Source organism: Astyanax mexicanus, chromosome 10 (genome assembly GCF_023375975.1).
Source record: "Astyanax mexicanus isolate ESR-SI-001 chromosome 10, AstMex3_surface, whole genome shotgun sequence".
NCBI lineage: Eukaryota > Metazoa > Chordata > Actinopteri > Characiformes > Acestrorhamphidae > Astyanax > Astyanax mexicanus.
In genome coordinates, this window is record NC_064417.1 from 22,754,797 (window position 1) to 22,780,821 (window position 26,025).

Genomic DNA, 26,025 nt, shown 5'->3' on the forward strand with positions numbered 1-26,025 from the left:
TACATTGCCTATAAAAGTGGCACATCTGTAAATTAGCCTAACAAATACATTATTACAAATATAAAAAACTGTTAACCTGTCCTATACTGTAATTTATACGGTTTCATTTTGAAGTTTGATTCTTTTAAGGATTAAGAAATAAAGGATTTTTTTTTATGTTTTGAAATTTTAAGAATAAGAATAATAAGAATCATTCCAATTATCTGTTTAGCTAAGTTCATTCAAAAAGACAAGACATTTAAACGTGTCTAAGAATTTATTGTCCTTTTATTTATTTTTTTATAACTACACCTTTTGGACCACCTTCAGCTTTGATTACAGCATACATTCACTGTGGCATAGTTTCCACAAGCTTCTGCAATTTCACAATATACATTTTTTTAAGAGTTCCATAAATTTCCCCCTTGTATTTATGATGGGAAACTTGTACCACTGCGCAAAGTCTTTCCCAAAAAATCCTAAATGTTTTCTCTGCTTGATGCATTTCAATAATTTGATACATCTGAAACAGGTTAACATCCTTTCCACAACCACAAGATGTAAAATATAATTATTTCTCCAACATATCATGTTCTGGAAAACACACATGAATCCAGTACTATCTCAAGAAGGTTATCCCATTGATTCATTAGTACTTTATTACATGTAGTGATATTCCTCACTGAGACTTAATTATGACTGTATTTCCCAATAGTATCTCAGAGGTTATTCTTAAATAGTAAAGTGAGCATCAAACTCAACGTTTTTACTTAAATTAAGAGAAAGCCAATTTGCTCTATTAACAAATTTACCTTTAAAGAGTTTTTTTCCATGTTCTACTAACAGGCAAATCAGTAGAGCTCAAAAAATTGATTCATCTACAAATAATTGTAGGTGAACAGCGACTCTTAGTGGCAGAGCAGAGTATCACACTTCCAATGTAATGGCTTGTAAAATCATTGCTAGTTATTTTACTTTAAAAGTATAACACCTTATTACTGATTATAATAGAATAGAGTATAAGATATCTAGCCATAAATAATTCAAAACATATTGTTAATAAAAAAAGCCCAAAAGTAAAAAAGACATCCCTTCAAAACATTTGAAATGTGTTGGTCAGAAAAGCTGTGGAAATTTTGGGATGTGCCCTGGAATTAAAAAACAGTTTGGTGGCTGTTAGGTAAATAAAACTCTATGGTTTGATACTTGCTTCTATTGGAAGCAAGTGCTCGTTTACATCTTTGATTTGATCTATTTTTTACATATATAAACTTCGCTTCGCTTTTCCCTCACACTTTATCTGCACAACCAATCAGAATTTCTTTGAGGAACATATTTTACTAGTTAATAATACTGATACACCACTTCAAGCTGTATTTTAAACTGAAAATTGTATTTCAAAGACCTAAAACATATTATAACTGGGAAAAAAAACACACTGACATCTTGTTTTCAACAATCCCTAAGAGTGTTTGGGTTCATTTGTGTGTTAAATTTAGTAAAGGCTATCTTTGGACAATTCTTGCTGAGAACAATTGTTTGCATGCACCGCTGAGCTGCTCTCTCACTCCTAAAACTGATAAACTGCTACAAGTGGTGTTTTTAATTAAAAACGTCTTTTTCAATGAAAAAAGGATTAAAACATATAACTGGGGAAAATACATTTTCTTGTTTCAATACTTAGAAGAAACCACAGATTAGCAGACACCCATAAACTTTCACACAAAGCAAATACAAAACCAGAACAATAAAGGAAGCCGTTGCAGGAGAGCAGTAACTCTATTTATTTATTTATTTTGCAGCGTTTGTAGGTCAGGTCAGTCAGTACTTGAGTCCTCTGACATCACCATTACCTCCTCATTCTCTAAAACAGTGGAGTATTCACAACTGGCACAAACGATATAGTAGTGCTGAATATTCTCTCACAAATTAAAGTCCTATGCACGATAATACTGATCTCAAACACACAGCAGAACATGTTCCCAAGAGGTGAGAAAAACAATCCAAAAAAGTAATAATAATTTCATAGGCATGACGATACTGGAGATGCTGTGATGCTGATTACATGTACCGTCTAAACCTCAAGTGCAATCTTCTGTCAAACTCAAAAACTTCAAAATTCAAGTCAAACTTGGTGTTAAACAGATTTTAAAAAAAAGAAGAAAAAAAAAACAGTAGAATGATTAATTTCTAGTTTTTTAGTGTGTAACTGTGTTCTATAAATCACAAAATCAGCAACACTAAACATGAAGGATACCTACATAGGGGCTTCATAACGCATGCATAAGCACTTAATGATTCAGAACAACCAAACTGCATATTTCTGTCTTGTCATTTTACGTTAAAGTTAAATGGGCAGTAAATGACATAAAAATGCTTTTAAACTGAAGAGAAGATTATAAAAGTGCTACGAAGCTTCATTTCTCAGTACTGTTCAGACTTCAGAGGCCCAGTTAAGTGAGTAGCTAAGAGAAAAATCTAAATCATGATGCATTAGTTACTCCTGATGCAAGCAACCCGCCAAAAAATAGGTGTTTATCTGATGTGTGCTTGGAGATGTGTGTAGGAATAGAGATGCTAGGCTAATGCTAGGTTAAACTTTTAAACAATTGGCTTAGACAGTCACCAACTTCATATTTTCAAATATACACAAAAAGAGTATCTCAACCCTCTTTAAACGCATCAATTTGTTTCGTACAGACAAAACAATGTTGTTATAAATAACTCTGCACAGTATGTGGTGTCATTTCACATTTTTAAAAATGGAATATTACTACAAAACAGGACGTTTTTAGGGTGACCGCTTGTTGTTCCAATTTTAGTAACAATGTTAAATAAGATCCATCCTCTCATTTTTTTTATCCTCACAACTCATTTTCTTCTAACCATAGTGTACATAGCTTTATGATTTATTTTTGTTGCAAATACATTTTTTCGCATATAAAGATACAGCTCTGAAAAAAACAGAGACCACGTCTTTCTGTATATATATTTATTAATATTTATTTCTGAACTCTGAACATTGCATTATTTGAGGTCTGAAAGCTCTGTATCTTTTGTTAATTCATCCTCTTTTCATTTTCTGCAAACAAATGTTATAAATTAAATGTTTTTATGAAATGTCTGTAGTTTATAGAACAAAACAATAATGTTCATTTTACTCAAACATATAACTATAAATAGCAAAATCAGATAAACCGATTCAGAAACTGAAGTGGTCTCATATAAATATATATACATATCGTAAGCATGAGCTTAGCTACTATAAATGCACACATCGTATATCTTAGATACACCTTGTCTGATAAACTATATCTGTGTTCAGTGACTAAAAATGTTGTTTTGTTATGAAGTCCCTATAAATGTAGCCTTCATTTTATTAAAGAATATCTGAGATAGTTTTCTTGTACAATTTACTCTTTAAAATGTAATTGTTCTTTCAGAAAAATCAGTACGCTTGATACGTGTGCACTATTAAAAAGAACTTTATTTTATTTTAAATAAATTAAATTATAGTCATTCCCAACTACTTTAACTACAGGCTCAATTATAGTGTTTTTGGACTGTCAATATTTGTGTTTTCTAATAAATACAGGACAAAAATTTAATTATAGAGAAGGTAAGAAAATTAAAAACACTGTCCACCAACACACATACATATCACTTTTTACAATACTTTCTTTACAACCCTTCCTACTGTTATAAAAGTGGCAACTGATGAGTAGAGATCGAAGAAAAAAAAAACACTTCAAAATAAAGTCTGCAAAGAACACCATCAAAGAGAGTAAGGCAAGCAAAGCTCATTCTGTACAGTCAGAAGTATTATTATAGTATATACATTTATATCATTTTCCAGTCGATTCATCCAGTGAGAAACCAGCTGAGCTCCTGTACACGAGATGTGTATCTCACTGTAGGTCTCAGATCATCTCAGGTGAGTCCTGTCCTGGGATCAGCTCATTTGTCCACAGAATTAAACAAAAGAATATGATAGAAAACTGATCTGAGCTCAGGACTAAACTGAGGAGTCTGCTACATGGGAATGGTGTGGTTCTCAGTTCTCAGTGTTAGATTTGTAGGGGTTTGGCGCCCCCCAGGCGCTTTCAGTAGTAATTACACTTAATAATGTGGTTCTATTATCCTGTTCTATTATCCTGTTCTTTGCTCAAATCTGAGCGGCAGGCTGAGGTCACAAATGCGATCTTCACCACAGATCAGCATCATAGCATTAGATCTTCAGATTTGCACGTTAAATTCTTCAATAGAGGATCTGTTAGAGGCACACCTGTTCCTGCAAGTGCATTTAGAAGCCATTAGAATCCCACCTTTAGCTGAAAAGTCTAATCTACCAGAGGCCATAGTACTGTATGGCATTGCTCAAAAGACCCATGTGTGAGTGTGTTTCTTTCCTTTAGCTCCAAGCATGTTACACAGTCCTGTGAAAGCATGATATTTAAGAAGAAACAAATAAAACATATTTACACCCTCTGCCTCAACATGGTCACTTTCTGGAGAAACAGAAATATAAAAGTCTGGGTAGAGAAAGCAAAGCACACACTAGAATTCCTCTTTACCGTTTCTATTCATCTGTACTATTCCTAGAGAGCTGTGAGTGATGCTGTTATAACCCATCTTTCTAACTCAGCACGCAGTAGACAGCACCACAACTGCAAGAGAAGTCTGCAAGGAAATCTCACTGTAGTGTGGAAAGCTGTAAACAGATAATTGCTTTTATGTGACTCAAGAAATTAAAATTAACAGCAGATTTTATTATTATATCCAAGATACTGTCTCCATTAACATAGATCAGCCATATTGGGGAAAGTAAGAACCAAAACTGAATAATTCTACTAGCTTCTATATTGTTTTTATCAGCAAACAAAGGAGGCAAAGATAGCACTTGGTAGCCTATTCACATACTAAGCAAGTCTATCGAGTCTATATAACTATTAATAATGGCTATTAATTGTGTTAAAAAGGCTCACATATGTTCTATCCGGACATGATTAGTTTCTCAGGAGGTCCTGTGGTAATTTTCTCATCCTCTTAGAAAATTAAGGCTGAATTACCTAACGTTACTGTTTTTCGCTGAACTCTCCGGCGGTGGTCCTCCCGTAATTTTAGTCTTGTCCAGACGCACATCTCTGAGTTTAATCACCTTGCATTTAATAAAATATGTTTTTATCCACTGCTACGCACCGTAATTACACTATGGGTGCGCGCTGTCACAGAGATCCATGTTAAAACAACAGCGAGTGAAAATGGAGGAGCTACTGAATGTGATATCATGTGACCGAGAAAGTCTAAAAACTCACTGATCCTTCTGTTTTATCACTGAGTAGAAATGTGAAATATTTTTCACAGACGTCCCCTGAGAAACTAATCCCGTCCGGAAAGGGCTATAGACCGTCATAATATATTAAGTCTGTGTTGAGTCTGTGTTGAGACTGTGACCAGTAAGCTAAATTGAGAAAGTACAAACCGCTGTAGACTAAACACATCTATTGGCTTAAATCAACTTCCATCTTTTATCATCAAATAAAAGAGGCAAAATGGCATGTTATAGAAACAGCCTGATCCACGTCAAACCCTAAACTGGTCTAATTGAGTCTTTATAACTCTTAATAAAAATATTAATAATGTTATAAGAGAAGCTACTGTTCTAAATATGTATAAAATTGCTAAGCAACAGATTGGCCATCGTGATTACGACCAGAGTGTTTACATATCACACCCTACCTACACAGGTCTATGTGAGTCTTTAGAACAATTAAAACAATTATTTATAAATGTGAAAAAAGGAGTTTTGTTTCTATGAAAGGACCAAAGTGCCCAGCAACAGACTAGCAATCATGTTTACAACCAGAGAGTAGAGCAAGGAAAAGATCTGAACAGGTCTGTGTGCCTTTATAACTTTTAATAATGGCTATTAATAATGTTAGAAAGGCTCACGTAGACCTATATATTATGTAAAGTGGTTGAATCTGTTTTAATAGGCTTTTCTATCTTTTCATTAGCAAATAAAAAAGGCAAAATGGCACGTGGTATCTATACAACACAGGCTGAACCACATCACACCCCTACCTACACATGTCTATGTGAGCCTTTAGTCCAAAGGACCAAAGTTCTCAACAATAGACTAGCTAGCCATTGTGTTCACAACCTCAGAAGAGGGACACCTAGAGCAAGGCCTAAAGTTGAGCATTTCCAGCAAGCATCAGCTCCAGCAAAGTCCTCATAGATGCCAAGAGCTTTTAGAGTGTGTGACTTCTACCATATCTGTCTAAGCCAGTGATGTATGATGTGCCATATAAATCGAGTGTGGATTAAAAGGGCAGAGCTTTAATCGCAGCTCTGAAACCCACCACAGCTCTTCAGCTCTACAACAGGCTCCTGAAGATATAAGCCACAAGCATGCGATTATTTCATTCTTTCGCTTTTTTAGCCTCATTTTCCTCTTCCCTGTTAGTCCCTCAGTGGACATCCTACATGCTTAAAAAAGCCTCCGATTGGAAGACACTGTGTCCTAAAATAAAGGGGGTGAAGAAGTGGATGGAGTGTGTGAATACTTGGACTAGATCTATGATAAGAACAATGCTGACTGCTCTAGTGCTGCTCTAGCAAACTCTCAAGTAACAGTAAGGCCTACAGAGAATGTAGAAGATACCTCCACCTACCAGCAAACACTCATACTTATACACACACACAAACACACAAACACACATAAGAGATGCATGATATTAACTCTGATGATGAGTTTGCTGAATATTTGAGGTGGTGCTGAATATGTATGAAGAAATCCGCACACAAGAGAACCAAGCTTGGACAAAGACTTTGCTGTGTGAATGAGATTGTGTGCGTGTGTGCGTGTGTGTCAGCGCAGTTGTGTTTATAGTCAGATAAACAGTATATATGCGGTGTGTATATATGTTTGTATGCGTATATCTGGCCACAGCTGGATCTCAGCAGACTCAAGGGGTCTCAGCGGTATTGCTGGTAGTGGTGGTGGTCTTCTTCTTTGGCTGTTTCTTCACTGTCTTCGTCGTTGTCGTCTGAGGCCCACCAAAAGAGGATGGAGCACATCACAGTGAGGGAGAAGAAGAGAGAAAGAGAAGGGAAAAAGTTAGGAGTTAATATGCGACACCCCCACCTCTTCATGGCAATAACTGCAACAATTTTTGTTTGCACCATTAATAAACGTCTATTTTCTGGTCTATTTTTATACATAAGGGGCACCGGATTACAAAAAATACAGTAAATGTTTAAACTCTGGGATGTTTCCTTAAATTAACTGCATATTTCAGGCGTTTCCACAATATTTCCATTGGATTAAGGTCAGGCACTAACCTTTTTTTGGTATATCGACTTGTGTGTCTTTAGGGTCATTGAGATTCAGTTCATGGACAGATGTCCTGATATAGAATTCAGGGTGCGCATCTAATTGTCAATCCATTAATTCAAAAAAAAAAAAAAAAAAAAAAACTGACTCTAATTTCACACTCACATTAACTGATATTCACACAGTTTCACATATTTTACCACCCACAAATTTGTAATATTAAACCTTTTTCCTCAATAAATAAAAAAGTATAAATTTTTGTCCCTTTTGATTAATTGGGTTCTCTTAATGTACTTTTACAAAAAGGGATTATATATTTTTATTATCATATTCATGCAGACAAATTGAAAATTCTGAAGGGTTCACAAACGTTCAAGCAAAACTGTACTAGAGTAAACTTTCTGCACTTGATTCTAAATATAGAGACGGGACCAAGTAATCTTAAACAAAGGTAAGTCACACTGAGCAACTCTTACACCATTACAGAGCTCTGAAAAAAGAAAAAGGAAAGGAAAGAAAGAGAGAGAGAGAGAGAGAGAGAAAGGAGAAGAGGAGTCATATATTATGACTAAGAGCAGAATGCTGGTTGGCAGCTTTCCCTGCAGCAAAGTCTCGGAAGATGGATGTCCACAAGTGCTCATGCTGGCACCAATTTTCCATCACGGTCAGCACTCTCTTCATAAATTCATTTGAATACGTGTGCGTTAGTGTGTGAGAGAGAGTGTCCACACACACACACACACACACACACACACAGAATACCTGCATATCTTCTTACACTCGATACGTTACAGTGCATTTTTTTAAGTGAGTGAGTAAAAAAGCATGTATACCTCTGTTTTAGCAGGGGCTGTTTTCTTGGCTGCTCGGACGCTGGTTGTTCGCTTGGGTGCTTTATCAGCAGCGTCCTCATCCGAGTGCTCAGTCCTGGCATCTGATTGGTCGCCGTCAGAGCGGGAACTTGGCGGAGATTCAGTCTCAGGTTGGATTGTTGTGGCACGTACTGAAGAGAAAAGACAGAAGCTCATTAGAATTCAATCACCATTCAATCATACAGTCTGTATTCTACAGTTTAGACACTCCTGTTTAAGTTAAAGTTAAATATGTTACAATAAACAAAAAACATTAATTGTACATTAACATCTGTAGAAGATATGTTTATTATCTCAAACCAACTACCTATGGTATATGACCAAGGCGTGGAGATATTTGCATACAAACAAGCACTGGTCAATACTAAAATTCTAACATGGAAAGCTAAAACTAAATTTAAACCTGGAGAGCTTCAGTCGTGACTGGGGGAGATGTCCTGCTGTCCAATTTAAACAATCTAAAAAATCTGAGGGATATGACACACAGAAGCCAAGTGGTCCAGCGGTCTAATGCACTGCCACTATAAACGGGAGGTTGCCGGTTCGAATCCCGTTCATGTAGCTCTGCCATCAGCTGCCGGCGCCCAGAGGGAGCAAGATTGGCCTTGCTCCCTCCGGGTGGGTAGATGGTGTTCTCTCCCCATCACGCTGTGAGCAGATGTATTGGATTCGAGTTCCTGTGCTTTCCTCAGAGGGCGTTAGCCACTCAGGCAATGATGCATCAGCAGCTCCGTGTGACGGAGGAGGCGTGTGCTCGTCCACACCCTTTGCAGTCACCACTGGTGATGAAGATGCACAAAGGTGTGGGACAACTGGATAGCCAGATTGGGAGAAAAAAATGCGAAAAATCTGAAATAATTATAGAAAAAAAAAAAACACATTTGATCCCAAAAAGTTAATTAGTCCTGTTTATCAACATGGAGTGCAGCACATTTTGAATAAAAACATTGTATTTAAATAACTAGTATTTAATTAGCTGTTTTTCAGAATCTGCCACCACCAAACAAGGAAGGCTCTTACAATTATTTACAGTAAGCCAAGATTTCCACAATTTTGACTTAAATGGCCACCATGCTAACCTAGCAACAAACAGAGCAGCAGTGGAACTAATTTAACCTGTGGAGTGTTTATAACCAGTCAGGTCGTATTGTCTCGTCCTGTTTAACTCAATCTTTCAATAAACAGAGATAATGTAACTGTGGTATAATCGCATAACGGTGGCATAATTGGCCTGCTGCCTCGTGCCTTCAACCGCAGCACAGCAGTGCCAACATTGCTTTAAAGCACAACCCTTGTGTGTATTACTGCTTAATTAATTACGTGTGTGCTTTAAGCCTTATAATGCTAAACTTGGAACAGAGAACACTATACTGATATTCCAAGTAGGAATTCCCGGTTGAGGTAAGCTTTCAATGCTGGAGGTCACAAATAAAGAATTTGTGAAAAAACAATGAATCTGGTATCTTTCTTGTAATGCTCTGCCAGATCTAAAAACAGTTTTAAATAGACCCAACAGAGAAAGGACTAAACTAACCCACAGGACGCTCTCAGATTAAGGATGTTAGGAAAGGATATTAATTTAAAAAGATCCTCCTCACTCTTTTCTCTTTTTCTTCTCCTTGCAGATATTCAAAGCCCGCCAGCCTGACCGGGCACAGTTCTGAGCCCAAGAAACAAAACCTTCATTGAAATCCTGCATGCTGCCATTCACGAATATTTCCATATGGCTGTGTGCTGCTGTGTCTGACATGAGGCCAACAGAACCTCCATTGATCTCATCTACTGTAACTACAAGCTCTGAGGAATTCTTGATCTGCCAAATCCACGTTCATAATGAAAGGCAAAATGTCACAGTGTTTAAATTGGGCCAAAAGAGAACCTTTAGCTGGACCTCAACAATATGCCCCTCTCTCTTTTCTCTCCCACTCTCATTCTTTAGCTCACCCATAGCACATGACCTACCCCCTCCCTCCCCAGCTTTTTCACTGTCTCTCTCGCCCTCTCTCTCTCTCTCTCTCTTTGAAATCACATGCTGGTCACATCACCATCAGCATAAAACCCAGCTCAGACAATGCAGCTTGCTGGGCTCTACTTAGTGAATCAGCAGGCTTTAATCATGCTGTACTGCAGTTGTGGGCAGGAGGATATCTGCAGTATACACAGAACTTCAATTTTGGAACAAGCCTAATTAATACATCATAAAATATACAGCATTAATAGGGGGGAGCAGCAAAATTAGTTCAATGTTGTATAATTCTGCAGCAGTGCAAATTAGTCCAAATCTTCAAAGATCTGATTCTAGATTCATGAATAATACTCATGTGTCCTAGTGTGATACAGCAAATTTAAGAAATACACTATATTTCCAAATGTTAGTGGAGACCCATTCTAATGATTGCATTCATCTATTGCTAACACCCACTGATGCTGAAACAAGATGATGAGCAAACGCACACACACAGAGCATGGCTAGGGGGTGACGAGATTTCACGAGATTAAAATGTGGCGATATTTCTTGTCAAGCTTGAACCTGTCTCGCGAGAAGTAAAAAAAATAAAATAAAATAAGTTTAGTATGGACTTTTTAAAAAAGGGGTCTAACAACAAAGTAGCAATGGCGGCGAATGTGGTGGCTGAGCAGTCGGAGCAGCTCTCAGAGGAAGAGGAAAATTCAGGCATTCGCACATATGATGCTCTTGCTACTTTTAGGCAATATGTCCGGTGTTCTGTCGAGTTATGCTACCCATCAATTTGTGCTTCTTAGCGGCTCTGCGCATGCGTCAATTCTCCCTTTAAAAAAAAAAAAATCCTGATAATTTTGTTTTTCTTGGATGCATTATACAATCTAAACTCACTGACATTTGTTTTGCTTAAGTGAGATATTTATTTTACCACCGTGTCAAAAAACCTTTTGTTCACTCAATGGACACACCCTCACCCCCCGAGATGCCCTATTAACGTCATTATATTATTTATAGTTTTACCCTATTCTGCACTACTAGTTTATTTATTGTCCACTGTTTTACAAATTCGTTAAATTTGCACTGCTAAATTATGATATACTTGCGTACTTGCACTGTCTATACGGCTGACATCAGTTACGTTTTCTTCTTAATATGCACAACAACTAACTGGAGTACACTATACTGTGTTTACCTACACTACCTCCATTACACACACTAAAAGACTCCACTTTTATACTTTTTTTATTGTATCTATCTGACTAAAACAAATATATATAATAATACAAATACAACAAAAAAAAACCCTTAATTTTACCCTGATAGAGCGATTTAGGATATTTTAATATTATATTGACAATTTTACAGCAAGCATACTCTATTATTTTGTTTGTTTTTTTTTACCTTTAAATACACTAAGGTAGCAAGATTTGACAAGGTAGCACAATTCGACAGAACACCGGCTACATTTTGGCTTCCTAGTGAAAACAATAAACAGTAAGAGTGACCGACAAGACACAAACCATATGCAAGTACTGTAAGGAAACTGTGCTGTTCACCGCGGCTAATACAAGCACAACGCAAAAACACTCTGTCCCAAGTGAGCGTGACTTTTCAACTGCAGGACACAAAGTTAGTGCCCAAAGGTCTCAACTGCTTCCAGAAAATGCTGACATTCTTGAAAAAGAACATGACTGCATCATAGGCAGTAATAATGCCTAAAGTTGAGGATGAGGTGGGGTGGTTCCCATCCACCAGCCTGACCTTACTAATGCTTTTGCTGGTAATCACAATCAAATCTTCACCACAATGCTACAACATCCAGTACAAAGCCTTCCTTGGACAAAAGATCATACTGCTAGAACCAGCTAGAACCGCCATTGGTGGTCAGAGAGAGATTTCCATCAGATCTTCTGTTAAGACTTTTAAATAGTAAAGTACGAGTTTGAGTCTACAATCCTGGCTGTGTGTATGCATGTGTGTGTGTGTGTTTGTGTACCTGACCGCGTGGTTGTTTTCGCACGGGGCAGTGTAGCAGCGGTGTGTGTATCTTCAGTGCCATCCAGCTGCAGCTCCTCCTCATTCTGAATGAGGGTCAGGTCCTGCATGCTGAAACTGCGCAGCTTCTCTGACAACACACCCTGGCCCTGCACACAATACAACACAAAGCACATTACACACTAGAACATGTGTGAGCATGGTCATTTCTCTCTACTGAGGATGAAAAGAAATGCCTGTACCGTATTTTTCACACTATAAGGTATACCGGATTGCAGGCACACGATCAATGAATGTCTATTTTCTGTTTTTTTATATATATATAAAATATATATATATATATTTCTTTTAAAGTACTTAAAGTGCTGGATGTTAATCTACACAGATTTCTCTTCTGCAAACTGTTTATTATGGTGAGTTAAGCATTTCCATTTATTTACAGTAACCTTAGATTTCCAGATTTCAACTAAGGCTGGGTGCAGCAGCAGCAGCAGCATTAGTATTAGCTGCTAGCCGCTAGTAAATGCCGCCCGACAGCAGTAGACTGACAAACCCCAGAGTATGAATAAATCAAAAGAGCATGTAACATTAATATGAAGGAGAAGTTAAACTGATTTTGAAATCACGCAATTTTGTTGTGCAAATCAAGCTTTATAGTTATGGCAACATTAGGTTCAAAAAATGTTTTTCATATCTTGACTCTTGCTTTACCTACAGAGAAATCTGATTGCTTGCACTGAGTAAGACTGATCATTAATCAGACCCACTACTGACACTTTTTTTAGAAAATCAGAATTGGACGAAATTTGAGTGCACAAGGCAGTATTTAATTAATGCCTCCACACTAAAGACACGATTAATTGCAGCCTTGACTGGATTCCAAACAGGATGGGCAAATAAACCAATTTGCCTTATTAATGAGCAGTGTAGCTTCTGTGTTAGCAGTGTAGCTCTGTGCTAGCCTGCTGGATATTTTAGCCCAGCTTGACTAACACTTATTTACAGCTACAGGAGAAAAGCAGCTGAATACTGCTCTCAAGAAACTCCTGTTTTAGACTTATAAACTTTTAAACTTATTGCTTTAACTAAATCACTCAAATAGCTACCAAAGGGACAATAGGTAAACTGGACTATTTACACTGGAAAGAGCTACTATCCTACAAACCCCTTCACTCAAACACGACACACCGTTAGCCCTTTCCCTCCCTCACCTTAGCGGCTGCAGTCACTGCTGCTGTAGCTGCAATGTTCAGCCCCCTCTTTCCAAACCGCATCATCGTCTCATAACTGCGGTCCTTCGCCTGAGTGATGTACTCGTCAATCTCCTACAAAACACACAGAAGAACACATGCACACACATCAACAACACAGCTGTAACTGGCTAATAAATCAGATGTTTATGTGAGGGATGCTACCTTTTCCTTGTTGGACAGCGTGGGGTGCACAAACTTTCGGTACAGAACACTCGAGCCTTTTGTGTACGGTGATAGCAGCCAGATCACAAAGGCAATTTTCAGCTCAAAATAAAAAGGGAACCTGTAAAAACAACAGTTTAGAACATGTTAACTATAACACACAAACACATCCTGGCCAGCTTAGAACATCGCTTTCAGGGAAAAAAAAACTTTCCAAAAAATTCCATTTCCAACAGCACACTATTAGAGAGTTCTTGAGACAGTTGTTATATGGTAAACCCAAAGGTAAACCTGTTTTTGCTATGTGGTCAATTGGTTATTTGCTAAGTGGCAGCTATAGTATTCCAAGTTGGTTGATCACTAGGATATCCCAGGAGGATACATAGCTATGATCTTGGTAAAGTGGGTGTTAGTGTATTTGAATCACTGTGATATAGGAAGGACACAAACTTGTGCATCTCATTTATTGCAATGTGAAAAGTGGGACGTTTGTTCAGTGTTGGACGTACCAGGAGAGAAGCATATCTGTAATCGTCTCTGCTGTCGAAAATAATGCAAACACTATCCAGTACATCATCCACTTGACCTGAAACACACAAACACACAGTTAGTCAAAACATGATATACAATAGTATGAAAAAGTGTTTGCTTCCTTTATGATTTATTTTTTTAAATGTTTGTCATTCTTAAATGTTTCAAATCAAATAAATTAAAATATGAACAATTTCATTATTGAGGGAGAAAAGAATTTTAAACCTACATGGCCCTATGTGAAAAAGAACAGTGGTGAACTATTCAGGAAAGTCCTGCCAACAAAAAATTGCAGTTCTCACTTGCCTCAGTTAAGATCAGCGTTCATGACTCCACGATAAGAAAGAGACTGGGCAAAAAATAATAAGTAACAAGATAAAGGGTCATCTCAATTTTGCCAGAAAACATCTTTTGTCAAAAAAAAAAATACTCTGTGGACTGATGAGGCAAAAGTTAAATTCTTTGGAAGGTGTGTGTCCCATTACATCTGGTGTTTAAGAAAAATAACATTATACCTACAGTAAAACATGGTGGTGGTAGTGTGATGGTCTGAGGCTGTTTTGCTGCTGCCTGCCAAAAAAGAAAAACCTAAAGCAGAGTATCCAGCCATCTGTTCGTGACCTCAAGCTAAAACAAAATTGGGTTCTGCAGCAGGACAATGATCCAAAACACACCAGCAAGTCCACCTCTGAATGGCTAAAGAAAAAGACAAAGTGAAGACTTTGGAGTGGCCTAGTGGCATGATCTTAAAAAGGTGGTTTATGCTTAAAACACTCTGATGTAGCGAAATTACAATTGATTGCAGTTGTTGCTACTAAGGGTGGCCCAACCAGTCATTAGGTTTAGGGGGCATTCACTTTTTCACACAGGCCCATGAAGGTTTGTTTTTTTTCTCCCTTAATAATAAAAACTTTTTTAACTGTATTTTTGTTTACTTGTGTTGTCTTTATAAAGATATAAAGATGTTTTTACCTTTAACTTCTATTACATTTGTACTTCACTATTGTAAGTCGCTTTGGACAAAAGTGTCTGTCAAATGTAATGTAATGTAATGTAATGTAATGTAATGTATTTGACTAATATTTAAACTGGTTTGAAAATCTGACATGTAAGAGTGACAAACATGCAAAAAAACCTCACGAGGAGGGAGAAATCATGAAGGGGGCACTGTAGCTGAAACAAACACGTGTACACACATGCTCTTACACCACACTGACGGTACCTGAGTATGTGCATCTGAAACATGCATGACTGATTTTATGCACACACGTTGGGGGGGAGGGGGGACCTCATGTGCAAGACTGCAGTTGCCCGCATTATTAAAGTTGCAGCGTTTAAATTGGTTGTTTATTAGACCGAGAGGTATGATATACCATGCATACAATGGATTTGGTGATTTACTGTTACATGGTACTATATTATAAATACAGTTAATAACTTGAAAATACTGCAGCACAAAGACGTGAGACATAATCCTCTTATTATCTTAATTTTTGCTGTTCTTTACTTTTTTAACATAAACATAAATGTGAATTTGTGTTTTACACTGTCAAAATTACATGACTGGAATATTAGAACATTTTTCCACTTAGAGTTTTTGAACTTTTGTCAAATAGCCCACCTCCATTCACCCTCAGTATGCTATCTTTATAGTATTCCAGCATTTTCACTAAACTTATTATGCAATTTGTTTCCCTATCCTACCTATTAATTTGTGCTCATCAGTCGACTTATCCTGACTTAATTTTAAGTTCTCAGTGCCTCGGTTTAAATGTCAGGACCTTCAGAATTCTAACAATGAAGTGCGGAGCTTGTTAATGGTGTAAAAATAGTTATTCCCCTATGGCTAATATTGTAAGCCTGTTGGGAGCTTCGGCTAAAAGCGCTGTATTTTAGAATGCTAGGGGTGAATAAAGGTGGGATATTTGACAAAGATTCGTAGTTGTTGTCATGTTTCACTACACCCCAATTGCCTTTCACAGTCCATTTCTTTTTTTTCCTCTCCTGTAAATGTACCAAGATTTTTGTTCAACATTGGCACCATTCAAACTTACACATCCTTTAAAAAAATGCCATAAAAAAATATTTTTTTGCTCAAAATGTACATACTATTGCATAATGCATTAGAATAGAATGGGAAAGCTGGCAAATGTATTTTAATGTATTTTATTTAAAAAATAAAACCTATGAATGTGGGTCTTACTTCTAATAATAGTAATAATAATAATAATGATATAAAACACATGAAGCAGAGAGAATAGAAGCTAAAAATGGCTCTCTTGCCCGGGACCCTGTCTGAGTCAGCCAACGGAGGGCCGTCTGACCGTGGGGTTGCCATGACAACATGTGAGAGGAGACTCCAGGAAACGCGAGCTAAACACTGATGCGCTTTTCCAGATCAAAGCACGTGTCTCTTTAAAATGAGCTCTGACACAATGTACTTTTCAAAATTCTAGATATTAAACAGAATTTGTGGTCATTTGTATTCATTTAATTCTATAGCAATTAAATGCTTTTATCTGCTATTGATGTGTCACCAACTGTTATTTATAGTTATGTATTATGAGACAATAAAACAAATACAGGCCCAGAACAGTGGCATGTTAGTACTCACATATTCCTTAACGTTTTTCGTCTTCACTGCCTTATAGGAAGAATAAGCTGGGTAGAGGGTCCCGAAGGCCAGGCTGTCGAGAAAAAAGGGCACATATTAGTCTTTGACCCACAAGAGACACATTCTGTTCACATCCAGTAAACCCAGTGCAGCTCATTTTACACTGACTGAGTCGATTCTGACTCTCAGATTACAGTTCAGAGGTTTTAGCTTGGGCAGCCAAAAGCCTAGAGAAGATGAAATATCGTCAACGGCAAAAATATGGTATAAAAATCTATATTATGATATATTTCTTAATTTTGGTTTAAACAATACAATTCCAATATCAATATGAAAAGTATAAAAGCTACTACCCCTTGGTGTATGTAATCACACAATGAAAGAGATGGGTAAAATTGTAAAAATATATCTAGGTATTCAAAGACGTTTTTACAATACACAGAAGGGGTGTGCCATATCGTACACCAACTACTTTTTTGCTGTTTGTAGCAAATAAAAAGTGTACACTTCTCATTTCCTATTATATATCTACTAGAGTATCATTTATTTTTCTTTAATCCTGGATACATGGAGATATTTGAAATGCATTATTTATATTAAATATCTCAGTTAGGGGTGTATCACTATATTGCATGCCATAATTAACTTTATTTTTCATTTTGTTGCAGTAGTGTATTCTTGAAATATTTTGTTTCATTCAGTGTTTTTTTTTTATCGCAACGAGTATGGTTATCACAAAAATACCATGAAATATTCTGATATTATTTATGGGACCTAATACACAGTGTTTATCATATTTTGACATGCAGACAAAATGCATCAGCAGTGGTGGATTCTGCTATTCAAATGTGGTTTCATGCATAGTACAGTAATCCAATAGTAAATTAAACAGGATTTTGCACTTTGTGTCAAGAAATATACAGCTGGATTGGTGTTCTTTAACTACTGATATCCTTGAACAATAGATATATTGTTCAGCTCTTGACTAACAGAACATAAATGTCACAGTTTGACCATATTGATCCACCATTGTACCACTGCATCTTAATCTATTAAACAAAAGTTCTATTGTATGATATGTTTTTCAGTAGCATAAAGGCAATTAAAGAGCAGCTCTCTGCAGTTAATCTAATATAACTTTCTGATTATAGAAATCAAAAGTGTCACTCATGGCAAACTTCACGCAACAGGCCCCATTGCACACAGTCCAGTACAATAGGGGTCAGACCGTACACACAGACTCTGTCTAAGGTATAATATAATTTATATTATACCACAGTTAGTTCTGACTGCAATGTCATTGGCTAAAAGGCGTTCTATGAGGGCTGTTATCAGTCGGTAATGCACTGTAACCAAAGCTCTCCATGTATTACATGTATTACTGCCACATACAGGTAACCTAGCAACGATGCAGAGCTTACAAACCAAACAGCACAGCTACAAACAGAGCAGCCTGCATCCTCGTGCCTACAATCGCAGCACAGTGGTGCCAATATTACATGATCTAGCACTCCCTCTTGTGTATTTTCGCTTAAATATAACATATATAATTTACACACTGCTAGCTAACATTTCTGAGGAACATTAGGTTGTATCTTAGCAAGGCAGCAGTGCAAAAATAAATACAAATATAGTACATTTCACACAATTTGGAAAACAACTGCGACCAAGACTATTAACATTAGTTTGTAAATTGTAGTAAAAAAATTAATAAATAAATAAATAAATAACAGATTAATGAGCAGAGGTTGTCTTGCTATACTGTATCGAAGTTTGAGTCATAGAATAAAGATTCTGACTGGTTCTTCCTCTGAGTCTGATCAGCCTATAAAGACTTGGTTTAAATCACTGTTGTCTTTTGACTCCCCCTGCAGCTGAAATAGAGATTCTAATTGGTTGTGCTGATCACAGCCAGGCCCTGATCAGAACACAGAAACATTCCACAGCAGAAATCTTTTAATGAAATTTCAAAACCCTGCTGTTTTACAGCAATCTGAAGTGAAGGCAAATATGGGAAAATACAGTGACTAACCATAATGAATCATTTATCAGAGAGAGAGGGAGAGAGGGAGAGACAGATGCACAGCCTCCAAGCCACACATTCAGACACATGCTCTCTCACTCACTCTCTCACTCTCTCACTCAGTCTCTCACTCTCTCACTCTCTCTCACTCTCTCACTCTCTCACTCTCTCACTCACCCCTACTTTGTGCTGATGTGACAGCATCCCAAACTCAAGCTTAACCAGAGGCCGGTAAAATACAGCCAAGCTCTCGTCTACTGCCTGCTAACATCAGCTGCCTTTCTGTGTTTGTGTGTGTGTGTGTGTGAGAGAGAGACAAAGAAAGAACAACATAAAAAAAGTAAGACCATTTGTGGTCCCTAACCCAACTATTTTACTATTACTACCACATTTTCACACTATAAGGCGCACAAAAATGTATTTACAGTAAGCATATGTTTATTTACAGTAAGCTTAGATTTCCAGCTTTCAACAAAGGCTAGCCAAAAAGCACCACAGTGAGGAACCCTGGTAAGCCTGGTAAGCCAGGGCTATATTAGCTAGTGGTTCGTCCTACTTAGCTTGTCTTAGCAAGGTAAACGGGAAAGCTACAGTCACATATACTCGCCTCTGAGCCGGAAAAGAGCTTACTATCGCTTAGCATGGTTAGTGGGTAATGCTAACACTGCTTTGGCAGTGCTAGCCGGGGTTAGCAGTAGGCTACATACTCCGACATACTCGCCTCTAGATGGCAAAAGAGCTAACTAGCTCTTAGCTTGGTTAGCGGGTAATGCTAATGCTGCTCTGGCTGTGCTAGCCAGGGTTAGCAGCAGGCTACAGTCTGATAATACACACATCTGAACGACAGAAGAGCTAGCGCTTAGCGTGGTTAGCAGCTAATGCTTATACTGCTCCAGTCTCAAGTCTCTGTGCTGGAGAACTAAACTACAGAACTAAACTATGATGCTGCACTAAAGCAGAGTGGCTTTACTGCTTCTTTCAAACTGGCTGGTAAAATTCATACACAAGGCGTACCATGTTATAAGAGGCACTAAGGGTTTTGGGGAAATTAAAGGATAAAGGAAAAACACAGTACGTTAGATTTAGGGTTAGTATGGTTAGTGCTAAGGATTAAAGGATTAAATTTAGGTGCTGGTTAGGGTGGTTAGGACTAGGTTTAGGTGTCGTTTACAGAGGTTATGTTTAAAGACAGGTTTAGTATTAGTGTAAGTGGGAATAAGTCATGGTTATGGCTAGGTGTAGAGTTGGTAAAGTGATGTTTAAGGTTAGGATAGGGGTTATTGTGAGTCAGGTTAAGATTAGAAACAGTGGTCTAGGTTATAAGGTTGTACTTGCACTTTTTAAAATACACTATGAGTTGCATATGCATGCTGCATGTGAAGCCAAGCCATCATTTTACCTTTAAAAGCAGCATTAGCCAATAAAAGAAAACAGACAGAAAAATTAGTGAACCAGGAAAGGCCCCTGATTAATGTCAACCCGTAAATTAGGACTTAGCTCTGACGTCCCAGGAGACATGCTATTTGCCAATCAGAGGAGAGATAATTGCATGTCATGTCACACATTTTACACAAATATTATACAAATATTGTGATATCCCTTATCCCACAGCACCCTATTTGTTCATATTACACACACCTAGTCAGGGTTAAGGTTAGGACTAGGTGTAGGTTACCAAGGCTATGATTTAAAACAAGCGTTTGTTTGTGTAAGAACGTGTGTATGTGTGTGTGTACGGGCCAGCTGTGTGTTGATTAGCACCCTGTAGCCATGTGTTCCATTTTGGATCATGCTGTGCATGTGTGTGTAGGTTGGCATCTGTGTGTGCTAACAGTAGCTGTGTGTTCCATCTGTGTGTATACAGCCATTTTTCTTAAATAAAGCTTCTTCAAGGGCTATTAAATGCAGGCTGTACAAATCTGGATAATAGAACATTTGCATTGGTGTAAACCTCTGGTAGGACATTCTATATAAAACAGAACCCAAAGGGTTCCACTACAATTATCATTACTACTTTTAAATGTGCATGAAAAGTAGGCCATCAAGCTCAAAATACTTCACTACCCTATAGGAAAAAAAACACACACACACAGTTAAAATTAATCCATTACAGATCAATGCCTTTAATTGATCTGATCAGATTCATTCTTTAGTTCCTTATAACTAATTCAGCATGTTCTGCAGAAACTGGCTAGATACTGTAACAAAAATGCCATGTTATATTTTATAATATCCTTTATAACGTGTGGATGTGGTCTGTGCAGGTGTGTGTTGTCTGCAGTGTGGGCAAGTGTTTGTGTGCATGTTAGTCAGCATACAGTTGCTGTATATTCGGCCTTATAATAAAGCACACGTGAGTGTGCATGTGGCCTGTGTGTGTATGTGTGCAGCTGTGTGCGGTGCCCAGTGATGCGAGCAACAGCGGGGCGGTGCAGTACGTCTGGTGCGTGGCTAAGCACATGCTCCTCGTCCCACTTAGACTCGTCCCACTCTCACAATGCTGCTCAGCTCTTCTGATCCAGGACCACACTGCTCTGCACAGAGATGCAGACTGTAGATGTAGCTACAATATAGAGACAACGGACCATAGCACCAAGAAGTACATGTAGATTCATTACATCAATAGGAACCATGCTGATGACAGACTAAGATGATTATAGCTAAAGATCAATCAGATAAATAAGGTTTGGTTCGTTTGCACCTTTAGTGCGGTTCATTTGAGAAGGTGTGAAAACAGTAATCGGGCGTGGATCAAAAGAACTGGACCGAGACCTGCTAGAAGTCCGTTCCCAAACCAACTATGGATTGGTTCGGTTGTGGTGAGAACGTGATCCAGTCTCCAACCCAGCTATCAAATATACTCCTTTTATTTGAGCTAAACTGCCAAAAAGGCACAGTTTAATCTGATTATTAATCTGATAATTACCACAGCTCTGACCAATCAGAGGAGAATGTGCTTGTGTGGTTTATTGGGGCATATTTTGGTGTGTTTGGGTTCATGCCTGTGTGAAGCCAGAACCAGACACATCGTGGAAGAGAACACTTAAGTAGTCAAACTGATTGGGACCAAAGAAACTACAGGTATGAAAAAGCCCTTAGATGGTAGGAGCAGATCTTTCAGATAAACAAGAACCACATGCTCTTCTCTGGGACCACTAGTACCAAAGATCCATCAGAAAATGAACACGATTTTTTCCTCAAGGGCCACCTTGCTACACTGAGATGTGGACAGTAAATGTAGAGCCATAAGATAAATAAGAACCACTTTCATCTCTTCTCTGGGACCACAATGATGCATGCTATGTATACTGCAGATGTATAAAGACCATGCTGCTAAAATGGAATTTAGATTGTAGTAATAGATCAATCAAATCTTAATCCCAGCTGTTCTCCAGGGCACTGCTGTTTGCACCGTGATGTAGACAGTAAAAAAAGATCATTCAATAAGATCAATAAAGACCTCTTCTGGCTCTTCTCTGGGACCACACAGTCAACTTGAGATGTATACTGTAGTTGAAGATTACTCAGACCACACATTAAACCCAAGATAAGCTCTCAGCTCTTCTCCAAGCCCATAATGTTGAAAAAGGATGTAGACTGTAGACATATGTCTATCAGACAAACGAGAACAGACCATTATTGGTTCTACTCTGGGATCAGCTGTTGCACCAGGATGCCGATATTGATCTATCAAATAAACGAGGACCACGGTTGTGAGCTCTTTTCCAGGACCATATTCTTGCAAAAAGATGTAAACTGTAGATGTAGATTCATCATATAAAATGAGGACCACTTCAGCTCCACACTGTTGCACCGAAATGTAGACCAAAGATATAGATTCAACAAACAAGTAAAGCACACCCTCGGCTTCTGTCCTAATCCATGTTGTTGCAATAGGATATAGACTGCAGACATAGATCTAGCAGATAAATAAAGACCATACTTTGCTCTTTTTTTCTAGGAACAGGTTGTTGCAAACTATTAAGGACCACTGTTGCACGTAGATGCAGACTCCAGACAATAACCCATCAGATAACAAAGAACCACTCTAACTGAAGCACAGAGCAGCATCATAGGCAATCAAAACCCTTACCTCTGCCCATATGGCCATTTTGCTGCAAGCAGTTCAGCCTCCCTTGGCAATAAAAAAGCATAAGAAGGAAGACAGACCAAGGCCTTTGGGTCTGTATAAACTAATGAGGCCTTTACCAAAGCATCCTGTATGGAAGATGGCCTAAATCCTCCTGGAGTATAAACCCAGAAAGAAAATTGTGTGCTTGAGGTCTGTCATTCCTAGCTAGGCTTAATCTACTCAACCACTTACACTGCAAAACAATAACACAGCTGACCTGAGTGTACATATATACTGGGCTTTTAAAAAAAATATCATTAAAATAACATTAAAAGAAAATCAGCAAGATCATATGGGCCTTGTAGTTGCCTAGCTAAACGTTGAACTTTATGTTTATGCCACATACATAAATATAGTCCATGTCTAGGTATTGACAAATCCAGTTCAAACCAACTTTGCTGCTAGCTGGTTTTGAATGGTCATGGTCATGGTTGCTGAAACGCTGAACATTCCAGTGAAAATATACCATATGCAGCTAAGCAAGCTGGTTGACTGGTTAATTTTGTTGATGCTGGTCACACTGGTCAACCAACAGCTTGGTCATGCAGGTCAACCAACCAGGTATTGATGGTCATGCTGATCAACCGACTTGATCAAGCTTGGTCATTCTGGTAAATCTGCTTGGTCATACAGGACATGTTCATGTTGGCCATGTTGAACATGGTCAACTGGCTTAGTGATGCCAGTTCAATAAGCTTGATCTTGTTGGACATGATGATCAATCTGGTCTCACAATTTGGTCATGCTGGTCATATTGTTTTGTTGGCCATGTTGGTCACAGTGGTCAACCTGTTTGGTGATGCTGGTCATAATGACAAATAGCTTGGTCATGCATGTCATGTTATTGTTGGCCATGTTGGTCACACTGGTCAACTTGCTTTGTCTTGTTAGACATGCTGGTCAACCAGTTTGGACTTGATGGCCATGCTGGTGAATCTGGTCTCATAAGTCAACTAGCTTGGTGGTGCTGGTCAAGGTGGTCAACTAGCTTAATCTTGTTGGACATGTTAATCAATCTGGTCTCACAGCTTGGTCACGCAGATCATATTGTTTTTGTTGGCCATGTTGCTCAAACTGGTCAACTTGGTAATGCTGGTGATAATAGTCAACCAGCTAGAACTTGGTGGTCATGTTGGTGAATCTGATCTCACTGGTCAAACTGTTTGGGGATGCTGGTCATGCTGGTCAACCTGCTTGGTGGTGTTAGTCATGTTGGTCACGCTGGTCAATCTGGTATCACTGGTCAACCAGCTTGGTCTTGTTGGTCATGTTGTTAAAAAAAAAAAAACAGATCTTGATGGACATGGAGGTCAAGCAAGTTTCCATTCAGGTTATCTAGCTTGGTGTGGCAGATCATATTTGTGGACCAATGAAACAATCAAACTCAAACAAAAACATATCATATACTGGTCAAAATCTAAACTATACAACAATCTTAAGTCATGGGGTTTTATTCAGTAGGACTATGTTGGCCGTTAAAAAGATTAAACCAACATTAAAACGGGATTAGCCTGGATTACATTAGCTTTGTAATTGGCTAGTTAGCCAGCTAGCTAATGCTTAACATCACGTTTAGGCCACAGATGTAAAACTAGGCTACATCTCTGAAGAGCAGGCAGGCAATGTCCTCAGGTTAACATCTGTCTCCTTTTGGTGCAAAATAACACGGGTTTAACCAAAGCAAATTTTCCTCTGAATGATGTAAAAACGTGTGTAGAGCCGTTAAAGGAAAGGAAAGCTGAAATACGAGCTAAAATGCCAGTTTTTGAGGACTAGTGGTGCAGAGCTATAGGTTATATGGCAGCGCCTCGTTGTGAATGAAGTCATTGGTAGCTGAGGTTTTATCAGCATTCTCATTGCTAGCTAACCGTTGGATGTTTTTACTGCAGGAACGCGCTTTAAATAATAGCTATAGGTCCTTATATTAATTTATATTCGACTTAAGGTAGAAAATAGGCTTTTTAATGATTAATACATTATTTTTGTATATAATTTCACTGTAAAACCCGTTCACACAGTATCCTGTGGGGGAATCTGCAGAGCTTGACAACAAACAGGCAGGGCCAATATGTATACATATAATATATGCATGTAACCCAGTACTGCTAACCAGTTAACCAACGTTATTCATATAACATAGCGTTACTCACACCACCATCCGCGAAATGAGCCACGACACCATCTTCACTGCTGTGGGACAGATTTATCTTCTCATCAGGAGCTGATTTAATAATCCCTATCCCCCATTCCGACAGACGCTGGCTGATTTTCCACGAGGTAGGTTAGCTGGTTAGCTCGCTGTCTGGTCTGGTCTGGCTGCTTCAGTGAAGCCCGGGTCTCTTCCATTAGCCTACAGCCTGCTGCTGCTGCTGCTGTCTGAAATCTGCTGCATGTTGATGCTCAGACAAACCCAACCTGATTCTCTTAAAGGGCCAGCAGCTTCTCACAGCGAATAACACACAGCAGCAGTGTGCCCTTCAAAATCTGGTGGCAGAGCTCCACAAGAAGTTGGCACTAAATCTTGAAGCGGATTTCTGTGTGCAGGACCTGGATTCCCATTAAAAAACAACAGCACGACTAGCTTGGATTTAGTCTATCACAGGGTATGTTTTGTCCTTCTGCTAAAATCCACCTTTTCTCGTTCTTTGTAAAATTCAGTAGGTCTTTCCGAGTTGAACAGCTCTGGAAAAAATAAAAGACCACATCAAAATAATGAGTTTCTTTGATTTTACCAACTTAAAAACCTCTGGAATATAATCAAGAGGCAGACCTAACAGTGCTAGGAATAATATGGCAGCTCGTTTCTGTGTTATTTGTGCAAATATCACATCAGTGTTATATGCTTTGCCCAGTAATTTAGAGCTAAGAAACAAATGGTTAGACTTTGTCTATGGAAGTACAATTGAGATAGGTAGGTGGATATTTAGAACAGTTTTGTTTACACTAGATAAAAATAAAAATCCAACCCAGGGTTTTGTTCCAACAGCCTGGGTGGCACTGCAGCGGCTCTGGGGTGGATTTTTACTTTCTGAACCTGGACTACCTACCTCTGCAGTAGTTTGTGATGTTGCGGCTGATGTCACCTACAGTGGTTTTAGTGTCTTTCTTTACAGAACTTACACTGTTTCTGTCATCAACTGCTCTGGATTTCCTTGCTCTACT

General features: G+C 38.2%; 1 protein-coding gene across 1 annotated transcript; it reads right to left on the reverse strand.

The window, feature by feature from the left end:
• Window positions 1–1,748: 1,748 nt before the first annotated feature.
• On the reverse strand, window positions 1,749–25,349 carry reep2 (receptor accessory protein 2). The gene is made up of 8 exons (XM_022683480.2): window positions 25,014–25,349; window positions 16,709–16,781; window positions 14,073–14,149; window positions 13,564–13,684; window positions 13,360–13,473; window positions 12,150–12,297; window positions 8,152–8,321; window positions 1,749–7,031 (listed from the first exon to the last, which is right to left on the reverse strand). The coding sequence occupies exons 1-8, from the start codon at window positions 25,043–25,045 to the stop codon at window positions 6,951–6,953; spliced, it is 816 nt and encodes a 271-aa protein (XP_022539201.1). The 5' UTR covers window positions 25,046–25,349; the 3' UTR covers window positions 1,749–6,950.
• Window positions 25,350–26,025: the final 676 nt, after the last annotated feature.

Excerpts from the sequence above, each read along its gene's own strand:
- reep2 (XM_022683480.2), bottom strand. The coding sequence starts at position 25,045 with ATGGTGTCGTGGCTCATTTCGCGGATGGTGGT. Across the intron at positions 13,474-13,563 it reads CGCTGTCCAACAAGGAAAAG|GAGATTGACGAGTACATCAC; the intron begins GTAGCATCCCTC and ends TGTGTTTTGTAG. Across the intron at positions 7,032-8,151 it reads CAGCCCCTGCTAAAACAGAG|ACGACAACGACGAAGACAGT; the intron begins GTATACATGCTT and ends GGTGGGCCTCAG.